Source organism: Xylaria bambusicola, assembly GCF_022495145.1.
Source record: "Xylaria bambusicola strain CBS 139988 unplaced genomic scaffold F5B22scaffold_69, whole genome shotgun sequence".
Lineage (NCBI taxonomy): Eukaryota > Fungi > Ascomycota > Sordariomycetes > Xylariales > Xylariaceae > Xylaria > Xylaria bambusicola.
The window spans coordinates 161603-186571 of NW_025953622.1; the positions used below are offsets into that span (position 1 = coordinate 161603).

Here is a 24969-nt window from a genome sequence, read left to right on the forward strand (position 1 = left end):
TTCCCAGCTTCATGGTGCCAGGTAGTCTATGCTAGGCGCTCTAGGATGCGGTAGTTTACAAAGCCTCACCGTTGAACACTTCAGTATTGTTCATACTGATATACCTACCTCGTGTATGTTGGGGGGAAGTTGGCAGGCAATGTAGATATTCTGTGTTTATATATGGGTCCTATAGTAAGTTCATCATGTAATACCATATCGACTCAACTACTTCTATTAAGGAACTACTTACGGACTTTGGCGGCCGCAATAGGGGAGATGGAAAGAAATGAATGCTGACAATGATGGTAATTAAACGAGAATTGGCAATGAAAAATATGTATATTTTAGTGTGAGCCTGCCAGTGGCATGTTTAATCCCAAGCCACCGAGCCCAGCTCTACTTTATGTTTCACAGCATATACACTACGCCGTCGAAATAGGTACATGTACTATAAATGTAAGTATCTACTTATTACCACCACCACCACCAAAGACTCGAATGGGGAGGCGACTAGCCCCGAATAGGGGGATCATGGGTGGGTTGACACATACAAGACACTGCAGGTATTCCTGCTGGTAGCGAATGAGATGACGGCGAGGACGGGGAACATTTCTGCACAGGGCCTTTTGGGAGGCAGGCAGGTAGGTCAATCTTGGGGGCAGGGCAGACAAGGGCAATTGGGTTTAGCGGGATAGATGGGATAGATGGGATAGATGGGATAGATGGGATAGATGGGATAGATGGGATAGATGGGATAGATGGGGATAGCTGGGGATAGCTGGGGGATAGAGTAGCCTGGGCTCGCCTGGGCAGTCCTGGGGATCTGTGTTTGGCGATTCTTTTTCCCCATCCCCATCCCCATCCCCATCACCATCCCCATCACCATCACCATCCGCCAGCCTACTTAGGTACATGTAAATATGTACCTACTATGTAAGTGTTGAAGTAGGTAAGTCATTAGGGTCACTACACGTCCTCTAGACATACATAGTTCCCTACCTATCATTTATCTTTCTGACGAAGCCTCGTGATTTTATGATACCTAAGATGCTGCTTAAGTCAGTCTGAATCAGCTGTGGTGTTGTATCTGTCCACTGTCCATTCTACTCGATGCAAGATACTTGCTTGAACAGGCAGAGTATTTCCTACCTGGCTCGCTAGGCTCATTCGCTTAAGTTCTTAGGTAAGTATAAAGACGCCGTCTTTGTTCCCTAGAGCCAATCAAAGCATGGCATTAGGGATCTTGGCGAGTCGATGGTACCTACAGTACCTCCTATGTATGTATGTACCCAGCCAGTACGCTGCGCTAGGTATGCACCCAACTATCTGTCCCTAGTCTAGGCACCTGTAGCACGCTATCGACCAGTTCAAGTTCCAATACCTAGGTACCTTACATACCTACAGATGTACCTAGCAGGTACCTACAGGAGGTGCTTTACAGGGCAGACCTACCTACCTACCTACTAGCTAAAGTAGGTATCAGCAGACAGGACAGGACAGGGAGCGTAAGTACATAGCGTGGGTGCTGCTGGTGCTGGCTGATCCTGGCGGATCCTTGCTCTTGGCCGTCTTTGCTGACCGACTGACCTTGTGTGTGCCGCCCTCCGCCGCCGCCGCTGCTGCTGCTGCTGCTGCTCTAGGCGGGCCTCTGCTGTCGCTCGCCCGCTCCTCTCACATCCTCGACATCTCCCGCCTTTTCTCTCGCCCAGCGCCCACCCACCAACCCAACCCATCCCATCCCATCCCATCCCATCCACCCATCCAAACTCCACGTCCTAACTGTCGACTTCTCCACCCGACCACTCGAGGCCTCACACTAGGTTCTCTCCAGGTTTCTCTCCCTTCGCCGTGTTATACCCACATCTCTTCGACACTACCAACTCAACTTCAACTTCAACCTCCACCTTAACCTCCACCTCAACCTCTACTTCTACCGAGTCGACCCGACGTCCATGCGAGCCCGTCAATTCCACCCGAGTTCTCGACCTCGACCTCGACCTCAACCCGGACCCCGTTCCTCTCCCTTCCTCAACCCCTGAGATCACGCCGTCACATCACCCACTACGCTGGCTTGACGTTCCAACACCATTCACCATGGCTATTGCCATGGGCTGGCACAAACCCGACAATGTCGCCGGGTCCTCTGCGCCCGCCATCATGGTCGGTCTCTTCGTCGCTACCGGCGGTGTTCTGTTCGGCTATGATACGGGGTGAGCATACATTTCCTCTTTCATCCGCTTTGTCCTCCATCATGCTGCGTCCCTTCTCTCTCGTGTCGCCATGCGCTGCTGACACTGTTTCCCGTACAAGCACCATCAATGGCATCCTCGCCATGACATCGTTTAGGGATCAATTCAGCACCGGTTCTGTCGACGAGGACGGCGAGCTCGATCTCCGACCCGACCAGATCGCCATCACCGTAGCCATCCTCAGTGCCGGAACTTTTGCTGGCGCCTTGATCTCCGCTCCCTTTGGCGATTGGATAGGTCGCCGTTTATCCATCATTGCCTCCATCGGCGTCTTCATTCTTGGTGTGATATTTCAGGTTACCGCCGATGCTCTTCCGTTATTATTGGCCGGGAGGTATGTACTCTACTCGGACTAAGGCATGTCTATATTGAAGGTCCTTGTATTCACATGAACCATCTAGATTCTTCGCCGGCGTTGGAGTCGGCGCCGTGTCTGTGCTTGTTCCGCTCTATCAGTCCGAGATGGCTCCCAAATGGATTCGCGGGACACTAGTTTGCGCATATCAGTTCTCCATCACCATTGGTCTATTGGCCGCTTCGATTGTGAACCAATTAACATATCAAATACCAGGCGCTGCTGCCTATCAGATTCCTTTCGGCCTTCAACTCACATGGGCCGTAGTCTTAAGTCTTGGTCTGCTCATCTTGCCAGAGACACCGCGATATCTCATCAAACGTGGTGATAAACTCGCAGCTGGTCTCGCTCTTAGTCGTTTAAGACGTCTTGATATTACACATCCAGCCCTTCAGGAGGAGCTTGCTGAGATTGAAGCCAACCATGAATACGAACTCGCTCTCGGCAGCGCATCATACCGCGACGTCTTTACGGGATCTCCACACCTTGGCCGCCGAATTCTCACAGGTTGCGGGCTTCAGATGCTCCAGCAACTCACTGGTATCAACTTCATTATGTATTATGGGACCACATTCTTTCTCGGTGCCGGCGTTAATAACCCCTTCACGATTTCTCTTGTCTTGAACGTCATCAACGTCGTCTCTACTGTTCCCGGCCTGTTCGTTGTCGAAAGCTGGGGCCGTCGGAAGCTTTTAATCGTCGGCTCGATTGGAATGGCCATATGTCAACTAGTTATTGCCATCTTCTCGACTGTGGCTTCCGATATGAAGGGGCTGGTTGCGAAACTACTTATTGTTTTCCTCTCCTTTTTCGTTTTCTTCTACGCCGCATCTTGGGGCCCAGTCGCCTGGGTGGTCACTTCAGAGATTTATCCCCTCAAGGTTCGAGCCAAATCCATGTCCATTTCCACGGCTTCCAATTGGCTACTCAATTTTGGCATCGCATACGGGACGCCATTCTTAGTTGAAGAAGGAACTGGATATGCCTCTCTCGGTTCCAAGGTCTTTTTTCTTTGGGGGGCCTTCTGTGTCCTAGGGGCCATCTTCGTTTATTGTATGGTTTTCGAAACTAGCAAGATCAGTCTTGAACAGATCGACGAGATGTATGAACGGGTACACCTTGCGTGGAAGAGTAAGGGTTTTGAACCAAGCTGGAGCTTTCAACAACTGCGTGACGAAGGGTTCGCTGATAGCGGTATTCCACCGACGGAGCATGAGCTGGAACCTTCGAGAACAGGTTCAACAGCGACTGATTCGAGTATACAAACGATACAAACGACAGGGCATCACACGGAAAACAGCGAATCGGAAGAGGATAAAGCAGTTCGCGAGTTAGGACTGAGCAACGTCGACTTTAGCTATTGATGTGGCCTCTCGACTTCTTACGACTTGCATTCTTGGCGATTATTCACGTTACTTTGTCCAAATGTTTGACAATACTTTTATCGTTACCCGATATACCTTTATAATCCGGCATATGTTTTGTCTTTTATAAAATACACTTATCAATTTATCAGCGCCGGAGTTGGACAGGTCGGAGTACATTGGAATTACGGGGCACAAGGGTTCAAGGCGGGGACATTATTCAACTGGACACTAGGCTGGGGGGTTTTTTTTTGGCTGGGCGGCCAAGTTCACAGGGAAACCAAAGGCCAGCAAGGCCATCTCTATTCGGAGTTTATTTTTTTAAGGTCGAGGCTCGTCCTCCATCGCGCAGTGGTAACAGTCCACGTCGGTCACCGTTTCATCATTAGTCGGTACAGCGCGACACAATCTACATGGCCACAAAGCTGGCTTTTTACGTTTAAAACAACCAGGTGTCAGAATCTACCTCCCTACCTGTTTGTTCATCCTGCCTAGAGGGAAAGTCTTATATAACTGTATCATGGCATGACTTGGGTAGAGATCTCTGGGCTGTTCTAGTCTTGTCGTCGTCATTATCAATGTTGATATTACATTAGTCGAATAGAATCAACCATTGAATATTGAATCCAACGTGGTGTTATCGTCTTGTTTTGATTTGACATTGACTCGGGTGCGAATAGCTAGGTGAATGACGGACTTCTTAGTATAATCGATGATGAGTTCTAAGTGTGTCTACTAGATAGGTCATTTGAGCTCTGATTTAAACCGGTAAGATATTTTTTCATGATTGCTTTGCAACGCAATGCCTTTGGTATTACAGATAGATCTAGTTTCTGGCGTCTCTTCTCTCCGCCTGATTGTATAATCTCAGTTACTTGGGAGGATTCCGTGGCGGATACCCTCCTAGACCCCGGGGATACTCTCGTGGCAATCACAATCCCCACCCAAATTAAAAGACAATGCCCTCACTGTCCGTGATCCCTCGCACTTCCATCTCTACGCCCATGTTTATGTCCAGGTGCGCTCTCTGAGTTGCCAACCAAACTAGACAAAAGGGACGAAGCTATTGCACAGGATGAAGTTAAAGGAGAGCGCCTTAGATCGTACTCATCTATACGGACAATGCCTTGGCTCGCTACGTTTAAAAAAATTTTTTTAGGCATTGCTTTAAGATATGCCGCGTGGGTAGGACTCGAAGCGCAGATATGAATATAGTCCTTTATTTTTATTGACGGAATGTCTTCTCTAGATGAATTCAGTATCAATGACTCAATCCCTACTATCAAGATATCAAATTCAAAAACAAAACACCAATACCAACACAACACAACAGCAAGCATAAAGAACAAAATAAACGAAATAGTAATGATAAGAACTTTACTCCATTTCCCATGCACATCTATCTGCGTATCTATGCACATGAATGAAAATCAAGCCAAGTAAGTGCCCTGCGCGCGTCCTCCTCTCCTCTCTCCCCTTTCTCTCTCCTATGTTACGTTACGTTATGCCATGCCTCGCCAAATAGAACGAGCAATAACTAACTAACTGACTGACTGACTTCAGCAATAATTCGATGATATAATGATACAAGTTTTCCTGTTTCCCCCGTCTCTTTATTCCGCTATTAAATTCTTCCCCTTAGCTATACAAGTAGATAGGTAGGCAAGTAGACCAAACACCCTTTTTTTGTTTCGTATCCGTATTACATAGTATATCCATCCCAGCGTTTCTTATACATTAAGACTCGGGAAAAAAAAAAAGATAGAAAAGAAAGGGAGGGGGAGAGGGGGCCAGAAACAAAGGCAAACAGATATCAGAAGTAGAAAAGTGAGATATATTTCCATTTTGTTTTTATCCACGCCAAGTAAGCCATGCATAAAACAAAAGTACCATCCACGCCGTCCGCCAACACGTAGTCCACATCTCGGCCAGGACGACCCTGAACGCAGCGGTAGTATTCCGTCTTCTCCTCCCGGATAACCCCGAATAAGAAGAAGCCGGTCTCCACGCCATCTTGTCATCGTCACCATCAAAGTACGTGTTATCTCTACGGATCTGGATCTTAGGGCCTTTATTCTGGGCCCAGCCCCATTTCCCACCTGTTGCTCCTGTCTTTTTGTTGCCGCCACCGCCGTTCTTCGTCGTCGGTGGCGTTCCGTTTCTCGCCTGCTGCCCTTGCCACTGGTCCCGCGTCCGCGTTGACGAGAAGCGGGCTAGCGGTAGATTATTCGACGCCGTGCCTGAGGACGACGTCGAATCGTTGTGGAGGGCGTCGTAGTCGTCGTCTGCGTCCATCTTAGCCTTAAACACGGGGAGCACAGCCGAAGGGGGGTGATGCATCGGTTCGAGGGCGAAAGGCTGCAGATTGAGGAGCGGCACGAGAAACGCTCTGGCTACGAGCACCAGAATAGTTAGGACTCCAAGGATAGCATAGGTAAGGAACATGGAGAGCTGGTTAGGGAGGAGGCAGAGGTGCGTCTGCATTGTCCGGCCTGTGGAGCTGGGGAGGGGCTTCCCTTGGTCATCGACCGGGTTGTACAGCGAGACCATCTGGAAGCCAGGAGTTGGTACCCCCATGGCCATGCTGAAGCTCTTAACAGTAATTTCGCGCACGTTTTCTTTTTCTGGTGAGTGAACAACTTCGCAGTAGTCGTGGTCGTCGCCTGAGAAAACATGAATGACGTTGCCGATGCTCTTGATCAGCTTGATTGAATCTTCGTCGCTAAGGACGTTTTGGTATTGATACCCGCCCGATACGCTGATGGCGTTTCGATGGTCTGGGATCACGGGACCCGTTTGTCCCTTGGGGGGGTTGGTGGGCGGCCAATGTTCGCGCATCGGACCACATGGAGTGCCACGCTCACGATATAATGGGACATGAGTTAACAGAATCGTAGGGAAGTCAGATGCACCCTCGCCTGGGTCCATGGTTGGTAAGTTGCTGTAATCTGCGTCTTCCAGTTCTTCGACCTTGTGTTCAAGAACCACTTCCTCGACATCTCCCCGCCAGAACCGCAGTTCCTTCTGCACAGCACGGCGTTTTCTTGCTTTGACCTCGTCGAGGAAATCATTTACTGGACCGTAGATTTGGCCCAAGTCGACTTGGTTCTTCATGTTGGAAGTATCGGCACTTAAAGAAACTGTATCGACGGATACAAACGTGTGGTTTCCAATCACATCGACCCTGTTTGTCTCACCAAAATAAGCATTAAATCGATGCCTCACCGGCAGCTTGACTTCAGCCCCAAAGCCCAGGTCGTGGTTGCCAGGTAAGCTTGCAATAAGTTTACGGCCTCGCTGGTGCGGACCAGATGTAGTCCCTCCCCATATCCACTTATCGAAAAATATCCGGCCGAACCTTGCGTACTCTTTCAACCAGTATTTTTCGCCGTACTTTCTATTCCACTGCTTCACGTACTTCTTCTCGTCGGCGGGCCGATGGTCCTTGGCCCATTCCGGGTCGGCAAAGTCTCCATGTGCCGTCTTCCACTCCCTCCCGCCATCGAATAAATCACCTAGAAACATGACTGTGTCCGGATGTAAGATCTTCTGTACTTGCGTGTAGGACCTGCTCATGTAGTTGTCGGTAATGCGCATTGTAAGAGGGTTAAGTGGCCATGGCCGCCCTGGGTATGAATGAGGATCGATGATCTGAGGATCGGCGACGAAAACCAGTCGATGGGGTGTTGCACTGGGTGGCTATCCGTCGTGTCCTGGTTAGCTAGGATCCGACAGTGCCAAGTGGCCGCAACTACGATTTCCTCTTCCTATATCTCGGCCCTTTCCTCCCCAAGGCACGATAGGACGTCGTAGTCAGGAGGTGCAGAAGAGAGACAATTCAACTTACCCAATCTTCCCAATGGTCCCAGTCGCAGCTGTTCACCTTACTCGCAAACGTCCACCTCTCGCCCCAGAGCAGAACGAAGACCCATAGCGCGACCAGTAGATGCGGGAAGCTGAGGAGACGGCGGCGCACCAAGTTGCGTCGCAGCTGGTGGCCTCCCCTGACGGCGAGTTTCCAGGCCGAATGCCTCCCACGGCCATTCCCGTAGGCCCGCAGCCGTCGCACGAGACTCGTTCCGGCTGCCATAATCTCGTCCCAGATGGAAGCGCCGGGGTCGTGGTGTGCGGCAGAGTAGGCGGGAGACCCGTAGGTCCTATATGATGGCCGGGCCATTACGTCCCGACTGGGCAGCCATCAATGTGATAAGGCGCCTAGGAAGGGATGATGTGGAGTATGGCGAATCGATCGATAGGGAGCGGATTCTTTCCGGGTGCGACGGACGGGGATCAATTGGCCGGGCCAGGTGAGAATTTGCTTGTTAGGGATTTTTGTTATATTAAGAAGCCTAGGCATATGGTCAGTTCATGCGCCCCGGGAACTGCAGTAAGGTAGATCTGGTAGAAGAAGCTATATCAGCTTTGACAGGTAACATCCATGTACATGCCTAGGTACATACCCAGGTACATAGTATTAACTCGAAGTGGATGACGATGCGTTGGCTGGGTTGAGCTGGGCCAGGCTAGGCTTCAGCTCCTGTCTTCATCCACTATATCCACTGTATCCACAGTGTGCCTACAGCACCTACAGTGGCTTTGGTGTCTCACAGCAAGATGATAAAAATACAAGTCGTTTCTCTAGAAAAAATCATGTTATATATATATACTCTTTCAAATTCATCTAAGAATTCCGCTCTGTTCTCGATAGTAATATCCCTAAAACATAAAACATTCACCTTGTCGAACAACGGATGAGCTTTAAGTAGCCCATGAAGGTATTTTCTGCTCCTTCCCCTTACCTCACTCACAACCCTCACAGCATTATTTCAAAATTCTAATGATATCCCAACAAATAGAGCTTTCTCTAATATACCAAACTCAAATCTAAACTTGATTTAAGATATTCATAGGCGGCCATGAGACATCACTCTGCTCAGTATCAGTATTAGCTAGGCCCAGGTTAACACACTGTTACAGAACGCTGGTTTGCTTATTTCAGTGAATTAGCAAAATAGGGGGTCGCCGCCATTCCTGTAGCGTCGAATTCAGTTACAGAGTCTGCGTATCTGGGAGTTAGGAAAAACCATGTTCTATTCACATTTCCTTCCTTAACCCCTTGGACTAATGAAGCTAGTTAGATACCAGTTATCATACACTTACTATGCAACACGTGCTATGAGAATTGAATCTATACAGCCATTAGCTACTAATACTTACGTCCAACTAGTCTGTGAGCATAGCAACTGACATGTATCTAACAATGAAATTGATAATCAAGAGTGGAAGTGAGGGCAAGAATAGAACCAAAGAAGAATTATGATGCGAGACTTCGAAAGCTTACGATCAAGATGAAATGTGTGTAGTCATAGGCGACGGCTCCGACATTATACCCCATTGAGGTTCTGCGTTATTGTCTTGGTTGCTAACTTCTAACTTCGGTTCAGGAGGGGTTATATTGGGTAGTATAAACTCTTCGCCATCGCCATATGATAGCCAACGATAAACCAATCTGCCAAAGTTGTGCCCAGTTCCATTCAATCATACCACTCCACCATAGCCATGCAACCTAGCTACCAACAAAAGACACCAAAAACAAGGATATAAAAAAAGGAGGGTATTAAACATCCAAGCTATACCACAACACAACAGGTGACAGCTCGTTCTTCTTTGATCAGAATTATTCTCCATTCATCTGCTCCTTGCCTTCTCTAATTAAATCCCCAGGGCCAGACCCCAAGATCTCGACGTCACCAGAATCATATACTTGAATTTCGGAAATATATAGAGAGAAGGGGGACAATGACAGCCTCATATGGATTCGATTAGAATACCCAGGTGAACGACTCATTAACTTCGAACGAGATGGAATGTCTAAGAAACATGAGACGCGTTAGCAACCCCAAACCTCTGACTTATTGCGCTTGGCTGAATACAATTGAAAAGGGGGTGAAGTAAGTTAAAGAAGGTGGAGGAAAGTGAAGAGAGGGTTGGGGTGGGGAGCTGACCTAATATCCGCAGCAGAAGAACCAATAAGCACCTTGAAAGTGCCCTCTTCAGCAATCCACGCCGCCTTGGCCGGGTCATAATATCCCACAGAGTACTTATCCAGGGGCACCGTGATATGCTTGGTCTCATCAGGTTGGAGGGAGACTTTTTCGAACGCCGCAAGTTCCTTCTCGGGACGAGGGAGCGTCGACTTCTCATCCTGGACGTAAATCTGCACTGCCTCTGCACCTGCGACAGGTCCCGTGTTGGTAACCGCCATGACGAGATGGATCGAGGCCGACGACGTCAGGACTTTGTGGCTGAGGGATGGGCGGCCGTACTCGAAGGTCGTGTATGAGAGGCCATGGCCGAAGGGGAAGAGTGGGCCGATTTTCACCTTGTCGTAATGTCGGTACCCGATGTAGAGCCCTTCTCCGTATAGCACGCGGAGATTCTCCCCGGGCCAATTATGATACGCTGGGGTGTCTTCGAGTCTACGAGGGAAAGTTGACTGTTGGGATTAGTAAGGCGGTGTTGTAAAGGGGTTGACACGAAACAAAATGAGAGTCTTACCGGAAGCTTGCCGCTTGGATTGCGTAGACCAAATAGGACATCAGCCAAAGCATTGCCAGCTTCCTGGCCCTGGTACCAGGCTTGGATGATAGCAGGAACGTCGTCTGCCCAAGGCATAGTCACCGGAGAACCAGACTGGTTAACGACGACCGTCCGGGGGTTAGCTTTGAGAACGGCCCGTACAAGTCTGTCTTGGCTCCCATCGGAGGGTAGATCCATCGTCTTCCGATCGTAACCTTCCGACTCCCACTCGGCATCAAGACCGACGATAACAACGGCGATATCGGCTTCCTTGGCGGCGTTCACAGCTTCTTGAAGGTAGTCGACCTGGTCTTCTTCCTTGAATCCAATACGACATCCACCATACTTGTGCGTCATGTTGAACTGTTTTTGCTTCGAGACGGGACGAAGCTCGTTCGTCATCTCCACCCGCAACTCAACGGCCGTGCCGGCAGTCATATCAACGTCGACCATATAATCAATAGAGCCGTCAAACATTGCCTCGCCTTCCTCAGTCCAGTTCCATAGATCGAGCGCCAATTTCCCGTCAAGATATAACTTGCCGGGACCGACGCTCATGAAACTGATGGTATGCTTCCCCGAAGAAGTAGGTGTGAGGTACGTTGTTGCAATAGCTGACCATTCGGGTCCTAGTTGATCCAGCGGGGCTGAATCCCATAGAAAAAGATCTGTATTGATCCTGCGTTGCGTGACAATAACATCGCCACGGAATTTGTCGCCGCTAAACCATTCTAACGTCACACCAGGCTTGCCGGCCTTATCGGTGCAGAAGGGTGATGCTACTGGGAGCCATTTGTAAATATGACATCCTTGAGCATATATCACCTCCCCATTTGCAGCTTGCTTGATGCTATCCAGAGGAAGCGTGTTGTAATAAGGGTTGAGACTAGCACTACCACCACCGCCTGCAATAGCCCTGTTAGCATTGGGCCCAATAACAGCAATCTTGGATGTCTCCGGATCAATGGGTAGTATTGCGCCTTTGTTCTTCAGCAACGTCAGGCCTTCAGCACCAGCTGAGCGGATAAGTGCACGGGTGTCATCTCTATCATCTTCCCTTTCTGGCTCTTCGGCCGACATGTCGCCGCCCTTCGTCCGCTCGACCAGTGTGAGCACGTTCTCTGCAGCTGCATTAACCTCCCCTAAAGTGAGCTCTCCGGTCTCAATAGCCTTCAAGACTTTATCGAAGCGCCATTTAGTCGAGTAGGGGAACTCGATATCGCATCCTGCCTTGATTGATTCTACTGTTGAGTTGGTGCCTCCCCAATCCGAAATGACCGTCCTGGGAAAGTCTCTTAATGAAAAGCTCGAACCTCGTAGATTGATACATACCCATCATAGCCCCACTCCCCTCGCAGGATTTCTTTCAGTGTATGATGATTCATATCGGCATGAACACCATTGATAAGGTTGTAAGATGACATGACAGCCCATGGATTTGCATCCCGTACAGCGATCTCAAAAGGACGTAGATACAGCTCTCTTAAAGGCCGCTCCATTACTAACGAGTCGATAGTCAGGCGATGTGTCTCCTGTTCGTTCGTGACGAAATCTGCACTAGGTTAGCCTATGTCCGGCGACTTTTGGGATGAACATGAGCAGACGTTTGATAGTGGCAGCAACCCCTTTCGACTGAAGCCCCTTGATGTACTGAGAGGCTAGCTTTCCAGTGAGCAAAGGGTCTTCTGAGAATGATTCGAAATTCCTGCCGCCTAACGGGTGTCGGTGCATGCAAACAGTCGGGGCAAGGAGAACCTGAGCTGATCTTGCATGAACTTCACGAGCCAGATGCTGGCCAACCTGGTACAGTAGGTCTTTATTCCAGGTTGCTGCTAGGGATATGCCACATGGAAATAGAGCTGCCTACGTTCAACAGTGTTAACAATACTGATTTTATGATGAAGATGTAGTCGTATTAACCTTTGTGCCTCCAACAAAGATGCCACCGCGAGCCCCGTTTGGTCCATCGCTAGTTTTGATTGCCGGTATGCCCTTCTCAGAGATAGCCTTAGTCCTCCAGAAGTCTGCAGCGGTAAGAAGAGAAACCTGCAGCACAATTAGCTTGCGATACTGAGGTGAGTTGCTCATAACTCATACCTTTTCCTTAGTCGTTAGAGACTCCAACTTTTTCCTCGCTACTGATCGGCTGTCATTCAAGAGCTGTTGCTTAGGAAACGGGCTGTCAGGAGGCGAGTATTCGGTGTCTGGAGTTGCGTTGGATCCACTAATATCAGAGGGTGAGGCGAGAGGATATGATGCCTCATATTGTTGGTCGTCAAGGGGCTCCATTGTCATGGACGACATTTTAAAGAGTTCCACCAAGTCAACAAGGCTGCAATAGATGCCCTACTTCAATGATATTATACGCTGTTATGGCGAAGAATGAACCAGAAAAGGCGGTAGGCAGGCGTCACTTATAGGAAAGCTCAACAGGAGCAACTTGGTCTCCAAACAAAGTAGAGGCTTGAATAGGGTATTATAGTACTAGAATGATATCAATGTGAATAGACGAAGAGAAACATATGACTACTATATAACCAAAACACCTGGTGAGTTTGCGGGCATCTGCCAAGGTGGGCAAAGACTCCGCTATAGTATGACCCGAGGCGTGACGTGAACATAGACCCGAAGAGTTTCTAGATGTCACAAATTACGAAAGTAGTTGGGGGTGGCGTGCTGTGAGATCTTGGGGCGATACAGCGCCGGGCGAGGTTGAGGGTTGCAGAGACGATGGAGTTATCTCGATAGGAAACTCACCGCTCATGAGAGGCTGACTTGGAGGAGGAAACCTGACCATGATCTGCACTTGTAGACTGGTCAGAGTAGAGGGGGCCGAAAAGACACCGTGATGTGGAGGAGGATGGACAAGATAGGGCTCAAATCCAAGCTAGGCTCGCAGAAAAGTGAGGGCGATGAAGCCGATAAGAGATATATATTAACACCCATGCCAGGTTATAGCCACGGCGTTGACGGACCGGGTGGAGGTTGACTCTGGTCCTGGGACATATGAGCGCGTCCATGTACATACATAGAGTGGGGGGTTCCTTCGGCAAACGTGGAGCGTTCATTAGGCTGAGAGTTCAAAAATGATACCATAGTAGCTGTTGATTCGGCCATGGCAAGAGACCTCTGCGTAGGTAAGCGGCGAACGTTTCAGCTACCTAGGTAGTAGAAGAGAACCTCTTCTTCTACTGTCGCTACAAGTGGATAAGGCCTAGGGATAGTATTTGTTAGTAAAGGTAGGGCAGGCTTCAAAGTGTGAATGAGGAGTTAAAGGACATATAATTACTAATTAGAGTAATACGAGGACTCGTTCTATTGGGCTGGACGGGCTATGGCTATGCCTTCGCACAGAGTCTGTGTGTGAGAGCATATTTCAACGGGTTCGTCGCTGGGGTTAAGCAGCCTATGATGATGTCGCTTCCCTCATGATCATGCCAAATGTGTCAACCAGCATTCACACCATAAGTAGGACACTTAACGATGGTACTTAGTAGCAGTTCCTGGCAAGTTCCGAGTGGGATGGAGAAAGGACATGCGTAGTAGTGCTACTGAAACGTAGCAATGCCGGACCTGGTTGAGCTAGCCATCGATGACTTGGAATCCCTGCATAACGTGCTGGAGATAGGCGAAACATCCGAATGGGCCGCCAGTAACAGATTTCGTCTCATGCGACTACGTACTGAGTGCAGTAGTAGCATGCCTATCTACACCTATAGGCACGCGTCTTTTCCAAGCAAGGCGTTATCATCAATCACGCTCGGCTAGCGGCAAATCCAAAGGATTCATTCCATGTTGGGCAGAAGACTGCTTTCGGCACTCAGCGGTCCTCATTCGACATGGTCAACGAGCCAGTTGAAGATCAATCTGGGTAATATGTCATGTGAGATGCTGTGAAGCTGTGAGGAGCCATGTCCCGAGCACCGAGTGGACGGATCACGTTGGTAAGTATCTACCTACATGTGTACTGAGGAGGTATTGAGTATGTACAGAGCACCCAAGATGGGGTATGTATGATGGGGATGGCGTCGAGGAAGCCTTGGGATTGTAGCTGAGGCGGGCAGGTCGAATGGAATACCTTATCGCCAAGCAAGCTGAATTACGATGCCTGGCAAATCTATGGTAGGAACCCTTTAGACCCGGCAACACGGCCCGAGAAGTCGCTGATTGGGTACCGGATTCTCATTTAGGCAACCTATTCTGCCCTAGGCACTCACTGGCACTCACTAGCGCTCACTAATGCAGCGTGGAGGGTCACTAGAAAATACAGTGCGTAAATATTGATGTACTGTATCTGGCACTATGATATCACCCACACCAAATTGCTCACGTCCATACGTAACTGAGAGTGTTACTGTATGTAGATTTGTAGGTAGATATATGTGAGTATCGCGCTGTGCACGGTACCTCCCTACTCGAAATGTAAACGTACATCATTTTATTGGAGCAGGACGTACTAGTAGTAGGTAAAGAGTAGGAAATACATGATACGGAGGCATTGGTAGGTATGGAGAGAGAGCAGAGGAGAGAGATCTGATCTGCCATGCAACGTCTGCAGAATCCGCCTACCTACATAGTACCATAGTACATGGTGCCATAGTACATTAGGAGGTAGGGTAAGCTAGGTGGGTTCGGTAGGTAACATCTTCATCCTGTCACATCTCCATCAACAACCCACCCACACCGGGTGAGGCAGTCCGGTTACGTACCAACTGTAAGGCCAACTATCAACATACTTACTAAGTAGGTTAATGCTTCCAAGGTTGTAACGCGTCTCCTAACTTGAACTATGAAGTCGAGGCCAGTGAAGCAATCCACATTGTATTGTTCGAGTCGGCTGTACAGTAAGCCCCCGCCAGCTCACTGCGGGCTGTCGTTGCTTGAACCACGGACGTGACTGCAAAGTCTTTCCATGAATCAGAGCGTTGGTTGGTACCCAGAGATATCGTCGATGAAACAGTTCACCATACAACTTTGGACATCAAACGCCATCTGAGAACACGCATCATAGTCATAACACGCCGAGTACCAACTCAAGAACTTCATGTTGTACGACGAATATCTCTATATGACCGGAACCGCAGATGTTTGGTGTCATCTATAAGCCTAATGATCCCAGTATTACTTACTACCTAATTACTATTAGATATGTCTGATATTGCACCATCTCAGTCATTATGCATCCCATCGTGATAGAAAGACCAGCGTATGCAGTCCTACCATCTCGCAACATACAATTTATCCTCCAGTCTCAGACCTTACTTCGAGCCCCAGCTATACGCAACCGCTCCGCCCGAGTGCTGTGGAGATGTGCCCTCTGGGCATGCACCGATGCTTCGAAGAACAGTCATATCTGGGTACGAATCCCTTGGCGGCTACTGAAATGGATCTTAAATCTTCGCCAGCATGCGACATGGAGATTCTAGCTCGTATGGTACGCGCATGCCGAGTCCAGTCGAAGCTACCGAGTAACGTGGCCAGAAGGTCGGCTCCGAACCCCATTGGGAGACTGCCCCGTTATCTCCTTTCCAGATGCTCGGATGGGGAATCGTGAACGTTACTTTGATTGTCCCTCTTGCGGGTAAGGCTAATAACTGACCACATTTTGCTCGGCAACAACCTGCGACTTTATATATAAGTATTTCATACAAGAAGGGAAAGCTAACCAGTCGACACCAAAGACAGAAACATTAAAATTCAAGCTATCATTGAATTCATTGCCTTCCAGCCGTTCGGAGAATTTAACGTCTCGGAGTTTATACCCCTAGCCTACCACTGCATGGGATGCATGCATATTACATCTCATGGCTGTGGCAACACGGAAGGCGTCATTCTAACCAATCTGCTATACCTCCACGTTACTTACCGCTAAGCCAATTTCAGTGTACACCTTGAGCCAAGAAATGACCCATCCAGCTATGCGACCCTCTTCGGCACGAAAGAGATCACGGAAAGCTCTGAATACAGCTGCGTCGGGACAGCGGAGGACTCTCTAAGATTGTTCCGAGAGGCTCTGAAAGCATCATACAAGTACAGGTAGCCGTATTGGCTCGTATGAGGCCAGGGGTTTTCTAGACCAGTTTCCATATCTGGAAGAAAATTCGTACGTATTTGCTTGTCCGAGCTCTGACCTATCCGGCTCCGATGGGGATGTACAGGAACCCAGCACAAGATCACTAGAGGACGCCGTGTGGTTCTGGAACTCGCTTGGGCTCAAATGATTGCAATTGTCTTTGTCAATGCTAAATATGCATAGGCCTCAAGCAGCGATGTGGAATTGGGAACCGTCCGCGTCTGTAATCTCTGAATTGAAGCCGGAGCCAACATGATTCCCCCGTCTCCGAAAAAAAGAAAGAAAAAACCGCAGGGTGGCATTCCGTGATAGTAATAGGTATTCGGATTTGACTTGGCTGACAGCGGTGAAGACTCTCCAATCTCATCATGCATGTTGACCAAGCACGAATCACCATGACTCAAATACGCGATAGCATTAAAGACCATCGTTACTCCAACTTTGACCTCAATGCGGCCCTGTCCGATTTCTCTCAGTGTGGCTTTCTGGGCCAATAATTTTTTACTTACCCGGCTATCAGACACGCTTACTTACATCTCTTCGCCAGAACATGTATTTGGTAAATCTTGACTTGCTGGTGAGCCCATGCATGCTGCCTCGCGTATTAGTCCATCTCCGAAGCGCCGAGTGTTTGCTGAAGGGCTATACCAATGACGTCTGTACGGATTCACGGAAAAGACCCAGTGATATTTGCAAAAGCTTTACAGTCGACCGGGATCATCATTCGCGATAACCGCCGAAATTTCTATTTTACTGGTCATCTAAGAAAGCGTTTAATCATCGGCGTATCCATAGCTACACTGATCCTTACTACCGTAATAACGAGTGAGGATTGATGCCATCCGCGCGGCTTACGAAAAGCTACCGTCTTGTGGCTTTTGAATGACAACGCCAAGATTAGGTAAACTTATCGTCTCTTACCTAGGTACTCACTGTAAGGACGGTCGGACGGTGGATCTATCAATCATTGGCGATAACATCGGAGATCGAGCTTCGGGCCAATGTGGACCTACTGTAGTTGCCGGGGACGGACCCCAAGCCCGCGCGCGAATTACCTAAGCTACCGCGCTGCTCGCGACAGCATTCGTGAGAACAGAGCAGGTTGAGCGGAAGGATGAAGAACACTGTGGATAGCATGGTAGATTGGCCAATTGATTGATCGTTCGGAGTTACAGAGATGAGAAATGCATATATAAAGCATGGCTGGCGACAAGATGAATGCCATCTGAGCTCATCACTTACAAGATACTAAAGACAACACCACGCCTTCTACCGTTATTATAGAACATATCACCTACCAAGTCTCACATTGGACGATACCAAATCATCTACTACATTCAACCCTCTGAAAAAATGACTACCGAATCGAAGCCAAGCAAGGTGCTATCCCCGAAGGCCCTCGCACACGTGGTGCTCCAAACGCCACAAGTGTCAACCATGGCCAAGTTCTACAAGACATTTCTCGGGGCCGAAGCCAGCTTCGAGACGGACTCCATGACGTTCCTCACGTACGACGAAGAGCACCACCGTGTCGCCATCATCGGAATGCCAGGCCTACCGGGGAAAGTCGAGAAGAGCGCAGGACTGCACCACGTCGCCTTCACGTACCCCACGCTATCGACCTTGTTCACGGCCTACAAGCAACGCAAGGCGTTTGGGATTCTCCCGGTGTGGTGCACGAACCACGGTGTCACGACGTCCCTTTACTACCGCGACCCGGACGGCAATCGTCTCGAGACGCAGGTGGACAATTTCGACACCAACGAGGAGACCACGGCGTTCCTGACGGGGCCCGAGATGCGCGAGAACCCCCTCGGTGTCGACTTTGACCCTGAGGATCTCATTCGCAAGCTCGAGAGTGGTGTCCCTGAGGCTGAGATCAAGAAGAGGCCGAATATTGGCCCTCGAGGCATTGAAGACATCCCGGCTCATTAGGACGATATGGTATTTGGGAGGTAGAGAGATTGTGCCAGGAGAGAGAGAAATAGAGGCTTGGGAAGAAGGGCATGCTGACTCCTGGCCTAGGTACCTACCTGGTCGAATCTGGTCTGCTGTACTACGTATTGCTGTCCAATTTGCTTGTATATCATAATTAGTTGTCTTAGGCTTACTTGTCTTATGTCTATAGACATAAGAATTTCAATGTATCCGTCAAACGTCTCTTCGATACCTGTTGCTACTTTGATCGAATTCCGACAATGTGTGATCGAAAATGGCTGCATTGCAACTGCCACCGCTCTCGGTACAAACTGCGATGCTTGACCGATATTCTGCGATGTTGCATGCAGTAATGTAACCGGGCTTTCTACCCCCCCCCCCCCCCCCCTCTCTCCCTCTCTCTCTCTATACAAGTCTACGTATGAATTTGCAGCGTGCCTGTCGATACGACGGCGTAGTTCACACTGTAGGTATGTAGGTAGGTGATGCCCTGCAGGTAATCTAAGACAAGACAAAGCTACCGCTGTAAGACTAGACCGGGTCCATACCTGCAGTTGGTTGTGTAGGAGTAGGAGTAGGAGTAGGAGGTAGTGACCTAGAGCGAACCATTGTTCACACCTTGGACGAGAGGTTTTGATATCTACCCGCCGGGTCGACGTAGTTTTTCTATGTTACTTGCTGGTGGTACTTGGTAGATTGCTGTACCTACCGAGCCTACCTAGGTACCTACCCTAGGAGGGGACAGGGCCCAGTGGGACGAACGGAACTCTGATTAGCATACCGGGGTCTCTCTACCAACCTCCCTAGTACATACTTGCGTAGCCACGGGAATAGCATGTTGCGGCCGGTATGGGACATAGGCACGTCTATCCGACGGTCAGAGTCGCCTGGCGAGCTTTGCGCATGAATGGCTTGGCCGTGGTGAAGTGAGTCGTGTCGAGCAGAAGCGAGGAAATGTGATGTCGATCGACTGTTGTGTATATAAGGTATATATAACGAAGTATAAAAGAAATAAGGTGCGGTCGACTACCTATGGCTACACATATACTCCCGTACAAGCACGGGTGGTCGAGGCGATCGAGTTAAAGTAGCAGCGAAGAATCCGATGATAGGGCTCGGTGGCTTCCCGTGCCGTGTCTTGGCAATGGGACATTGTTTCTCGTCGCTTGCTCTGCCTCTAAACCATCCCCTCTTAGTTCGTAGGTAGACATCTTGCAGCGGGTTGTGCCGTTGTTTAGAGTGCCTGGTAGGTATTCACCAATTATCAGTCAGCCGTGAGATTCGCCACGACTCCTCCAACTTCTTCTTCTTTTTCTTCTTCTTTTTCTTTATTTATTTTTCTTTCCTTTTTTCCTCGATCAGTTAGTTATTCTCAGATAATCCTTGAATCTACCTGATGTTCATTTGCGCGATTATTCTCTCCTCCTTAAGCGAGGCGCCTCGCACATGTTGATCGTCTCTGATCGTCTGATCGGTCGCAGGTCTAGACCCAGTCTCTCGCGTAATCGGGATACCGCTCATTAAATAAGCTCATTAATTACCTCTACATTAGGTACTCTGCATATTAACCATAAAACACCAAAAGCACAAAGGCACGGAAATGCGAACTTCTTCTCTGCAGACGGCGGCTAGTTATCAATCAGGTGTGCCATCCTGCGGCTTCAGCGCGGCAATGCTAGCTACTTAGTTAGCACCGGAAGCTAGTGATACATTACTTATGCACACCATAAATCTCCCCGCATGGTCTTGAACTTGACCTGTCAGATTACTTAGCTATCCAAGTACTTTTGAAGCATGATTTCAAGCACCGCGAAATTCCTTCAACTGCATGCACAAGTAGATAGGTATAACGTAAGAAATCGTGACGTCAATCTGACAGCTTCAAAATTGAATCACATATCACACGTACAAGTAGGTACCTGGCAATCGTATGATTTCTTCCCTGGACCGTCTACAACGTAGATACTTACCTCAAGTAGCCACTCGGCTACCTACATACAATAGTATTATATAAGTAGGTCAGAGTAGGTCTAGCGTAAGGACCGGGCAAAAAAAAAAAAAAAGCTGATGAGACTAAGTGGGTAGCTACCAGCATCGATGAGTCTAGATAATGATTATATAATGACCATAGCTAGCTTTGTACCTACCGGATACACATGAACTTGACTGCCATCCATCATCTGACATTTTATCTGATAACGATGCCAAGTTAGGTAGCGTCGTGAGGTAATTTTCAAGGTCCCCTTTTTTTTTGTTTTTGTTTTTTTGCCCTTGTTTCGTCCCCTTATGGGTGTGTCTCGTGCCTGCCACCTGAACAAGGTACAGAAGGATCTGGTGCATGGTATGTGCATATAGCTTCTTTCATATGTACAAAGAAGTGTGAGTTGCCAAAGGGATGTTGTATGCAATATGTAGTGCTGCTTAATGAGGTAGGTAGTGTAGGTAGCTTCTGTCTAGAAGTAACTGGCAGAAGTAGAATACGGTACCTAGAGAATCAGAGCTTTTGGCTCCTATCAATATTTCCATCTGGTACCCCGTATTCGGCAACAGCGCACTAACGGCGCTACGACGACGCCTGCGACGACACCACCCAACACTACCTAGCTACCTGTAGGTAATAGTAACAATATTGCTGACACCAACAAGCCGCGAGTGGCAGCCACCATCACAGACTTCAACATAGGTATGGTTCTACACTCTACCACAGCCTTCCAACGTTCTCTATCCTACTGTCGCCATCTAGCCCATCGCCGTCATCGGTTCTTTATCCTCTGCTATGTCCGAGTATGTCACGTAGATGGCCAGGATATGAGAACGAACGCACAGACACGATCGTCCGTTTCCCCTCCCCGAGTCAGATGCCGAGCCCGGCTGCATTAGCCCTTCGCCGCCCTTGTGTCCGTTCGACTCTCCCTGAACGGGGCTATCCGCCGACAATCTCCTCATCGCCTCGCTTTTCTTTTGTTTCTAACAACCTCTAGTGTTGTTTGGCCCATCCCCAGCCAGCCAGGCACAGACCTCATTATCATAGACACAATACTTTGTGGCATTCCTACCCCCGTCCCTGGTCGGTGGGTGTCCAGAGCTTCAACACAAGTTCTATTGCTACGCTCGACACCTGGTCCCATCGCCACCAGCCTCTACGTTGCAACAACGTACTTATATTTACTAGTCCGCCGACACAGACGAGCCGCGCCGTCTCTCGTCGAATTGCCTCTTCACCCCCCTTCGTTTTGCGCTAGCTTCCATCTTCGACAATCGGCGACGACACTGCTTCCACCTGAAAACGAACCAATTTCCACCCGCGCTTGACCCTTCTGCCGACCAAATACACTGCAAGAATCGCCAAGATGGCGTGGTCTAAAACCACCCGGATCAGCATCATGCTGGCCATTGATGTTGCATTCTTCCTCATCGAGTTAATATCGGGCTTTATGGTTCATTCACTGGCGCTGATGGCCGATGCTTTCCATATGCTCAACGACATCATATCACTGATTATTGGTCTCTGGGCTGTCACCGTCGTTAAACGCGCCACTACAAACCGCTTCTCTTACGGCTGGGTGCGAGCCGAGATCCTAGGTGCCTTCTTCAACGCCGTTTTCCTAATTGCACTTTGTATTTCTATCATCCTTGAGGCATTGACCCGGTTTGTGGAGCCTCAGGAAGTCGCCAACCCGAAGTTAATCCTCATTGTCGGCTGTTTTGGTCTTGTCTCGAACCTCGTCGGTTTCGTCGTCTTAGGCGGCCATGGACATGATCACGGTCACGGCCACAGTCATGACCACGGAGCGGATCACAGCCATGACCATGTCCACCAACATGACGACGTGTCAGCTGCCGAGGAAGGCAGAGCTATATACGACCCTGCAGACGAGAATGGACCCGTATCCGATGTCTATCCCGACGTGGTTGTAGCCCGGGTGCAGGCTGGGGATTACGGATCTAAGAGGACCAACCACATCCGGTCTCACGGTACTAAGAGTGGAGACAATGGAGGCCATTCGGATACCAGTCGAAACTTCTCTTCGCGAAAGTGGGAACGTCGACGCGCCAGCAGCCTTAAGCGCAGCCGCTTTACGAGCATCGACGAAGTCAATATTCACCCTGCTAGTTTCAGGCAGGATATTATCTATAGATCTAGCCAAAGTGATGAGACCGATGACAGCTCAGTGGAGGACAATGCTACGGTGGAAACTGCCGTACGTGACGACCCAGTCGCAGACGAGAACACACCGCTCATTGGGAAGGACAACGGGAAAAACGCCGATGTTGTATCTAAGAGCCAGCGCGACCGCCACTCTGTTGGTCATCATAGGAGCGATTCCGGGGTTCATGACGATCACCACCATACTAAACCGAAGTCCAAGTCTAAGAATAGTCACGGTCACAACCATGCGGACATGGGTATGAATGCCATGGTCCTTCATGTTCTAGGCGATGCGCTCGGCAACGTTGGTGTTATTGCCACGGCGTTAATTATTTGGTTGACTGACTGGCCAGGACGGTACTATGCCGACCCAGCCGTGTCGTTATTCATTACTCTCATTATCCTAAAATCGGCCATTCCTCTCACCAAGGCCACGTCCAAGGTGCTCCTGCAAGCGACACCGGATCATCTCGACCTTGAAGATATCAAGGATGATATCCAGGGATTGCCCGGGGTCATCAGCTGTCACCATGTGCACGTCTGGCAGCTTTCCGACACCAAGGTGGTGGCTTCATTGCACATACAGATTGCTTTTCCTATTACCGACGAGGGCGCGGCAAGGTACATGAAGCTTGCGAAACAGGCGCGGAAATGTCTTCATGCCTATGGAATTCATAGCGCCACGATTCAACCGGAATTTTGCCTGGATCAAAACTGCAGCCATGTGGAAGAGGGATCTGTGACGATGGACGGTCAACAATCGCCGGTGCCCAACCCAACCAATGTCAAACTCGAGCCAAGTGATGGGTGTCTACTAGACTGTGTGGACGATTGTGTGGATCAGGGTTGCTGCACATTGCCAACTGGGCCAGGTTCCAAGGCCGGCTCGAGCCGACGATCTAGTCACTCGGCGGCTCATAGCCACGAGCACGAGCACGATCACTCACACCAGCATTCCTAGAAGATCCTGGGGTGGGTCGTGGTTTCTGCGACATGAATGCATTAAAAGGGACGGCGTCCTAGAACTAAGCAAAAAAGAAAAAGAAAAGAAAAGAAAAAGATGATCTGAGCTGTTTGTTATTGCTTGAGTGATGTAATACACACCCAGTCCTCCTGCTCTTGCTATCAATGTTTGACTGCGCGGAAGGGGGACAGGGTAGTAGTTGTGAAAACTAGGGGTTCACAATCAATCAACATACATAGTAAGTCCAAAGGCTCCGGGGATAAAAGAATAGAGGTGGACTAGTAATGTATGTAATACCAAAATGGCTCTACTGTACTTGCGATTACATTGTGTCTGATGAGGTGGAGTATGCCGTGATACCTATGTCCCGAGGTCATGTTGTTGGATGGAGGCGTGGCTCGTGAGATGAGTTGCATGCCCACGAGACCTCTTGGGGGGGGGACCAGCCAAGATGAGTGCAAGCCTATCGGCTTTTTCTTGTCTGACAACGTACATTGAAGTGGTTATTGTCGAGGTTCACCCTGTGTGAGCTACGGGAAGAGCGGGACTCTGTGTTGCTGTGCTTTGCCCTTCATGACGAGGTGAAACTGGTAGCTCTTCAGGTAGGGTTTCACTACAACACCCCCCAATGCATGTCGCACTCATTCGTGAGCTGTACGATCCTTTACCGACCAGCATGAGTTTGGCATGAATCCAATCTGCTTGGTTTGGATTGTACGATGCATCCCTACTGTGTGTGGTACAAACAAGATAAGGGCCGTGGGATACCTAGATTAATAAATAAAAAAAACCTGACCTAATGGTCTTCATGGACTAGGTATCCTGTTCTCTTGTCCGCTCCTTTCGGAGACGTTGGAAGTTGGAACTTTCAATCTTGCATGAGACGTTGATCCTAAGCGCGGGGGTCTGTCTGTTGCAAGGCGCTTATGTCCAATAAAAAAAAAACAATGTTGGTCCCTTGCAGTTAGTTGACAGGCCTGCTGCGGCTTGAGATTCGATGCACAGGCCCATGGTTCGTTCATCCAGGCGCCAACCTACCACGATGCCTTTAGGTAGCTAATTTGGTTCTTGTTTTGCATATTCTCGCGAGCCTCTGCATCTCTCTGAAATGGTCGCAACTATTTCTACCCGCTCAAAGATAAATAGCTAGCAATGTATTTCGATTCCTTGTTGCAACTACACTACTACCTCAGCATTGTGTGTGAGCCCAGGTCCCTAGATAAGGTATGCTCTGGTATTGTCGTCACAGGCCTCGCTGCGTGCCACATCGTGACTCGGGTGCAATACGGCACGCATACCACATTTTCATGTGTGC

General features: G+C 49.2%; 5 protein-coding genes across 5 annotated transcripts; 3 read left to right on the forward strand and 2 right to left on the reverse strand.

Annotated features, from left to right (window-relative positions):
* Nucleotides 1–2076: 2076 nt before the first annotated feature.
* On the forward strand, nucleotides 2077–3950 carry F5B22DRAFT_651494 (general substrate transporter; the record flags this gene model as incomplete). Its single annotated transcript, XM_047979474.1, has 3 exons — nucleotides 2077–2192; nucleotides 2293–2565; nucleotides 2633–3950. The coding sequence occupies 3 exons, from the start codon at nucleotides 2077–2079 to the stop codon at nucleotides 3948–3950; spliced, it is 1707 nt and encodes a 568-aa protein (XP_047825934.1).
* A 1230-nt stretch (nucleotides 3951–5180) lies between these two features.
* Nucleotides 5181–8377, reverse strand: F5B22DRAFT_626932 (uncharacterized protein). The gene is made up of 2 exons (XM_047976279.1): nucleotides 7798–8377; nucleotides 5181–7649 (listed from the first exon to the last, which is right to left on the reverse strand). The coding sequence occupies exons 1-2, from the start codon at nucleotides 8125–8127 to the stop codon at nucleotides 5802–5804; spliced, it is 2178 nt and encodes a 725-aa protein (XP_047825935.1). The 5' UTR covers nucleotides 8128–8377; the 3' UTR covers nucleotides 5181–5801.
* A 1395-nt stretch (nucleotides 8378–9772) lies between these two features.
* On the reverse strand, nucleotides 9773–12818 carry F5B22DRAFT_639757 (glycosyl hydrolase family 3 N terminal domain-containing protein; the record flags this gene model as incomplete). The annotated part of the gene is made up of 7 exons (XM_047977761.1): nucleotides 9773–9821; nucleotides 9956–10446; nucleotides 10509–11811; nucleotides 11862–12081; nucleotides 12134–12392; nucleotides 12450–12575; nucleotides 12627–12818. The coding sequence occupies 7 exons, from the start codon at nucleotides 12816–12818 to the stop codon at nucleotides 9773–9775; spliced, it is 2640 nt and encodes an 879-aa protein (XP_047825936.1).
* Nucleotides 12819–17697: 4879 nt separating this feature from the next.
* Nucleotides 17698–18658, forward strand: F5B22DRAFT_499414 (Glyoxalase/Bleomycin resistance protein/Dihydroxybiphenyl dioxygenase). Its single transcript, XM_047972428.1, has one exon. The coding sequence runs from the start codon at nucleotides 17956–17958 to the stop codon at nucleotides 18535–18537; it is 582 nt and encodes a 193-aa protein (XP_047825937.1). The 5' UTR covers nucleotides 17698–17955; the 3' UTR covers nucleotides 18538–18658.
* A 3232-nt stretch (nucleotides 18659–21890) lies between these two features.
* Nucleotides 21891–23651, forward strand: F5B22DRAFT_639759 (cation efflux protein; the record flags this gene model as incomplete). The annotated part of the gene is made up of 1 exon (XM_047977762.1): nucleotides 21891–23651. One exon carries the CDS (start codon nucleotides 21891–21893, stop codon nucleotides 23649–23651), a length of 1761 nt encoding a protein of 586 aa, XP_047825938.1.
* Between the last annotated feature and the right edge of the window lie 1318 nt (nucleotides 23652–24969).

What these genes read in the sequence shown, in the direction of transcription:
- F5B22DRAFT_626932 (XM_047976279.1), bottom strand. Translation starts at nt 8,127, where the DNA reads ATGGCCCGGCCATCATATAGGACCTACGGGTCTCCCGCCTACTCTGCC. An exon ending in GGGACCATTGGGAAGATTGG is followed by an intron (nt 7,650 to 7,797) that starts GTAAGTTGAATT and finishes CACGACGGATAG; the next exon opens with CCACCCAGTGCAACACCCCA.
- F5B22DRAFT_499414 (XM_047972428.1), top strand. Translation starts at nt 17,956, where the DNA reads ATGACTACCGAATCGAAGCCAAGCAAGGTGCTATCCCCGAAGGCCCTC.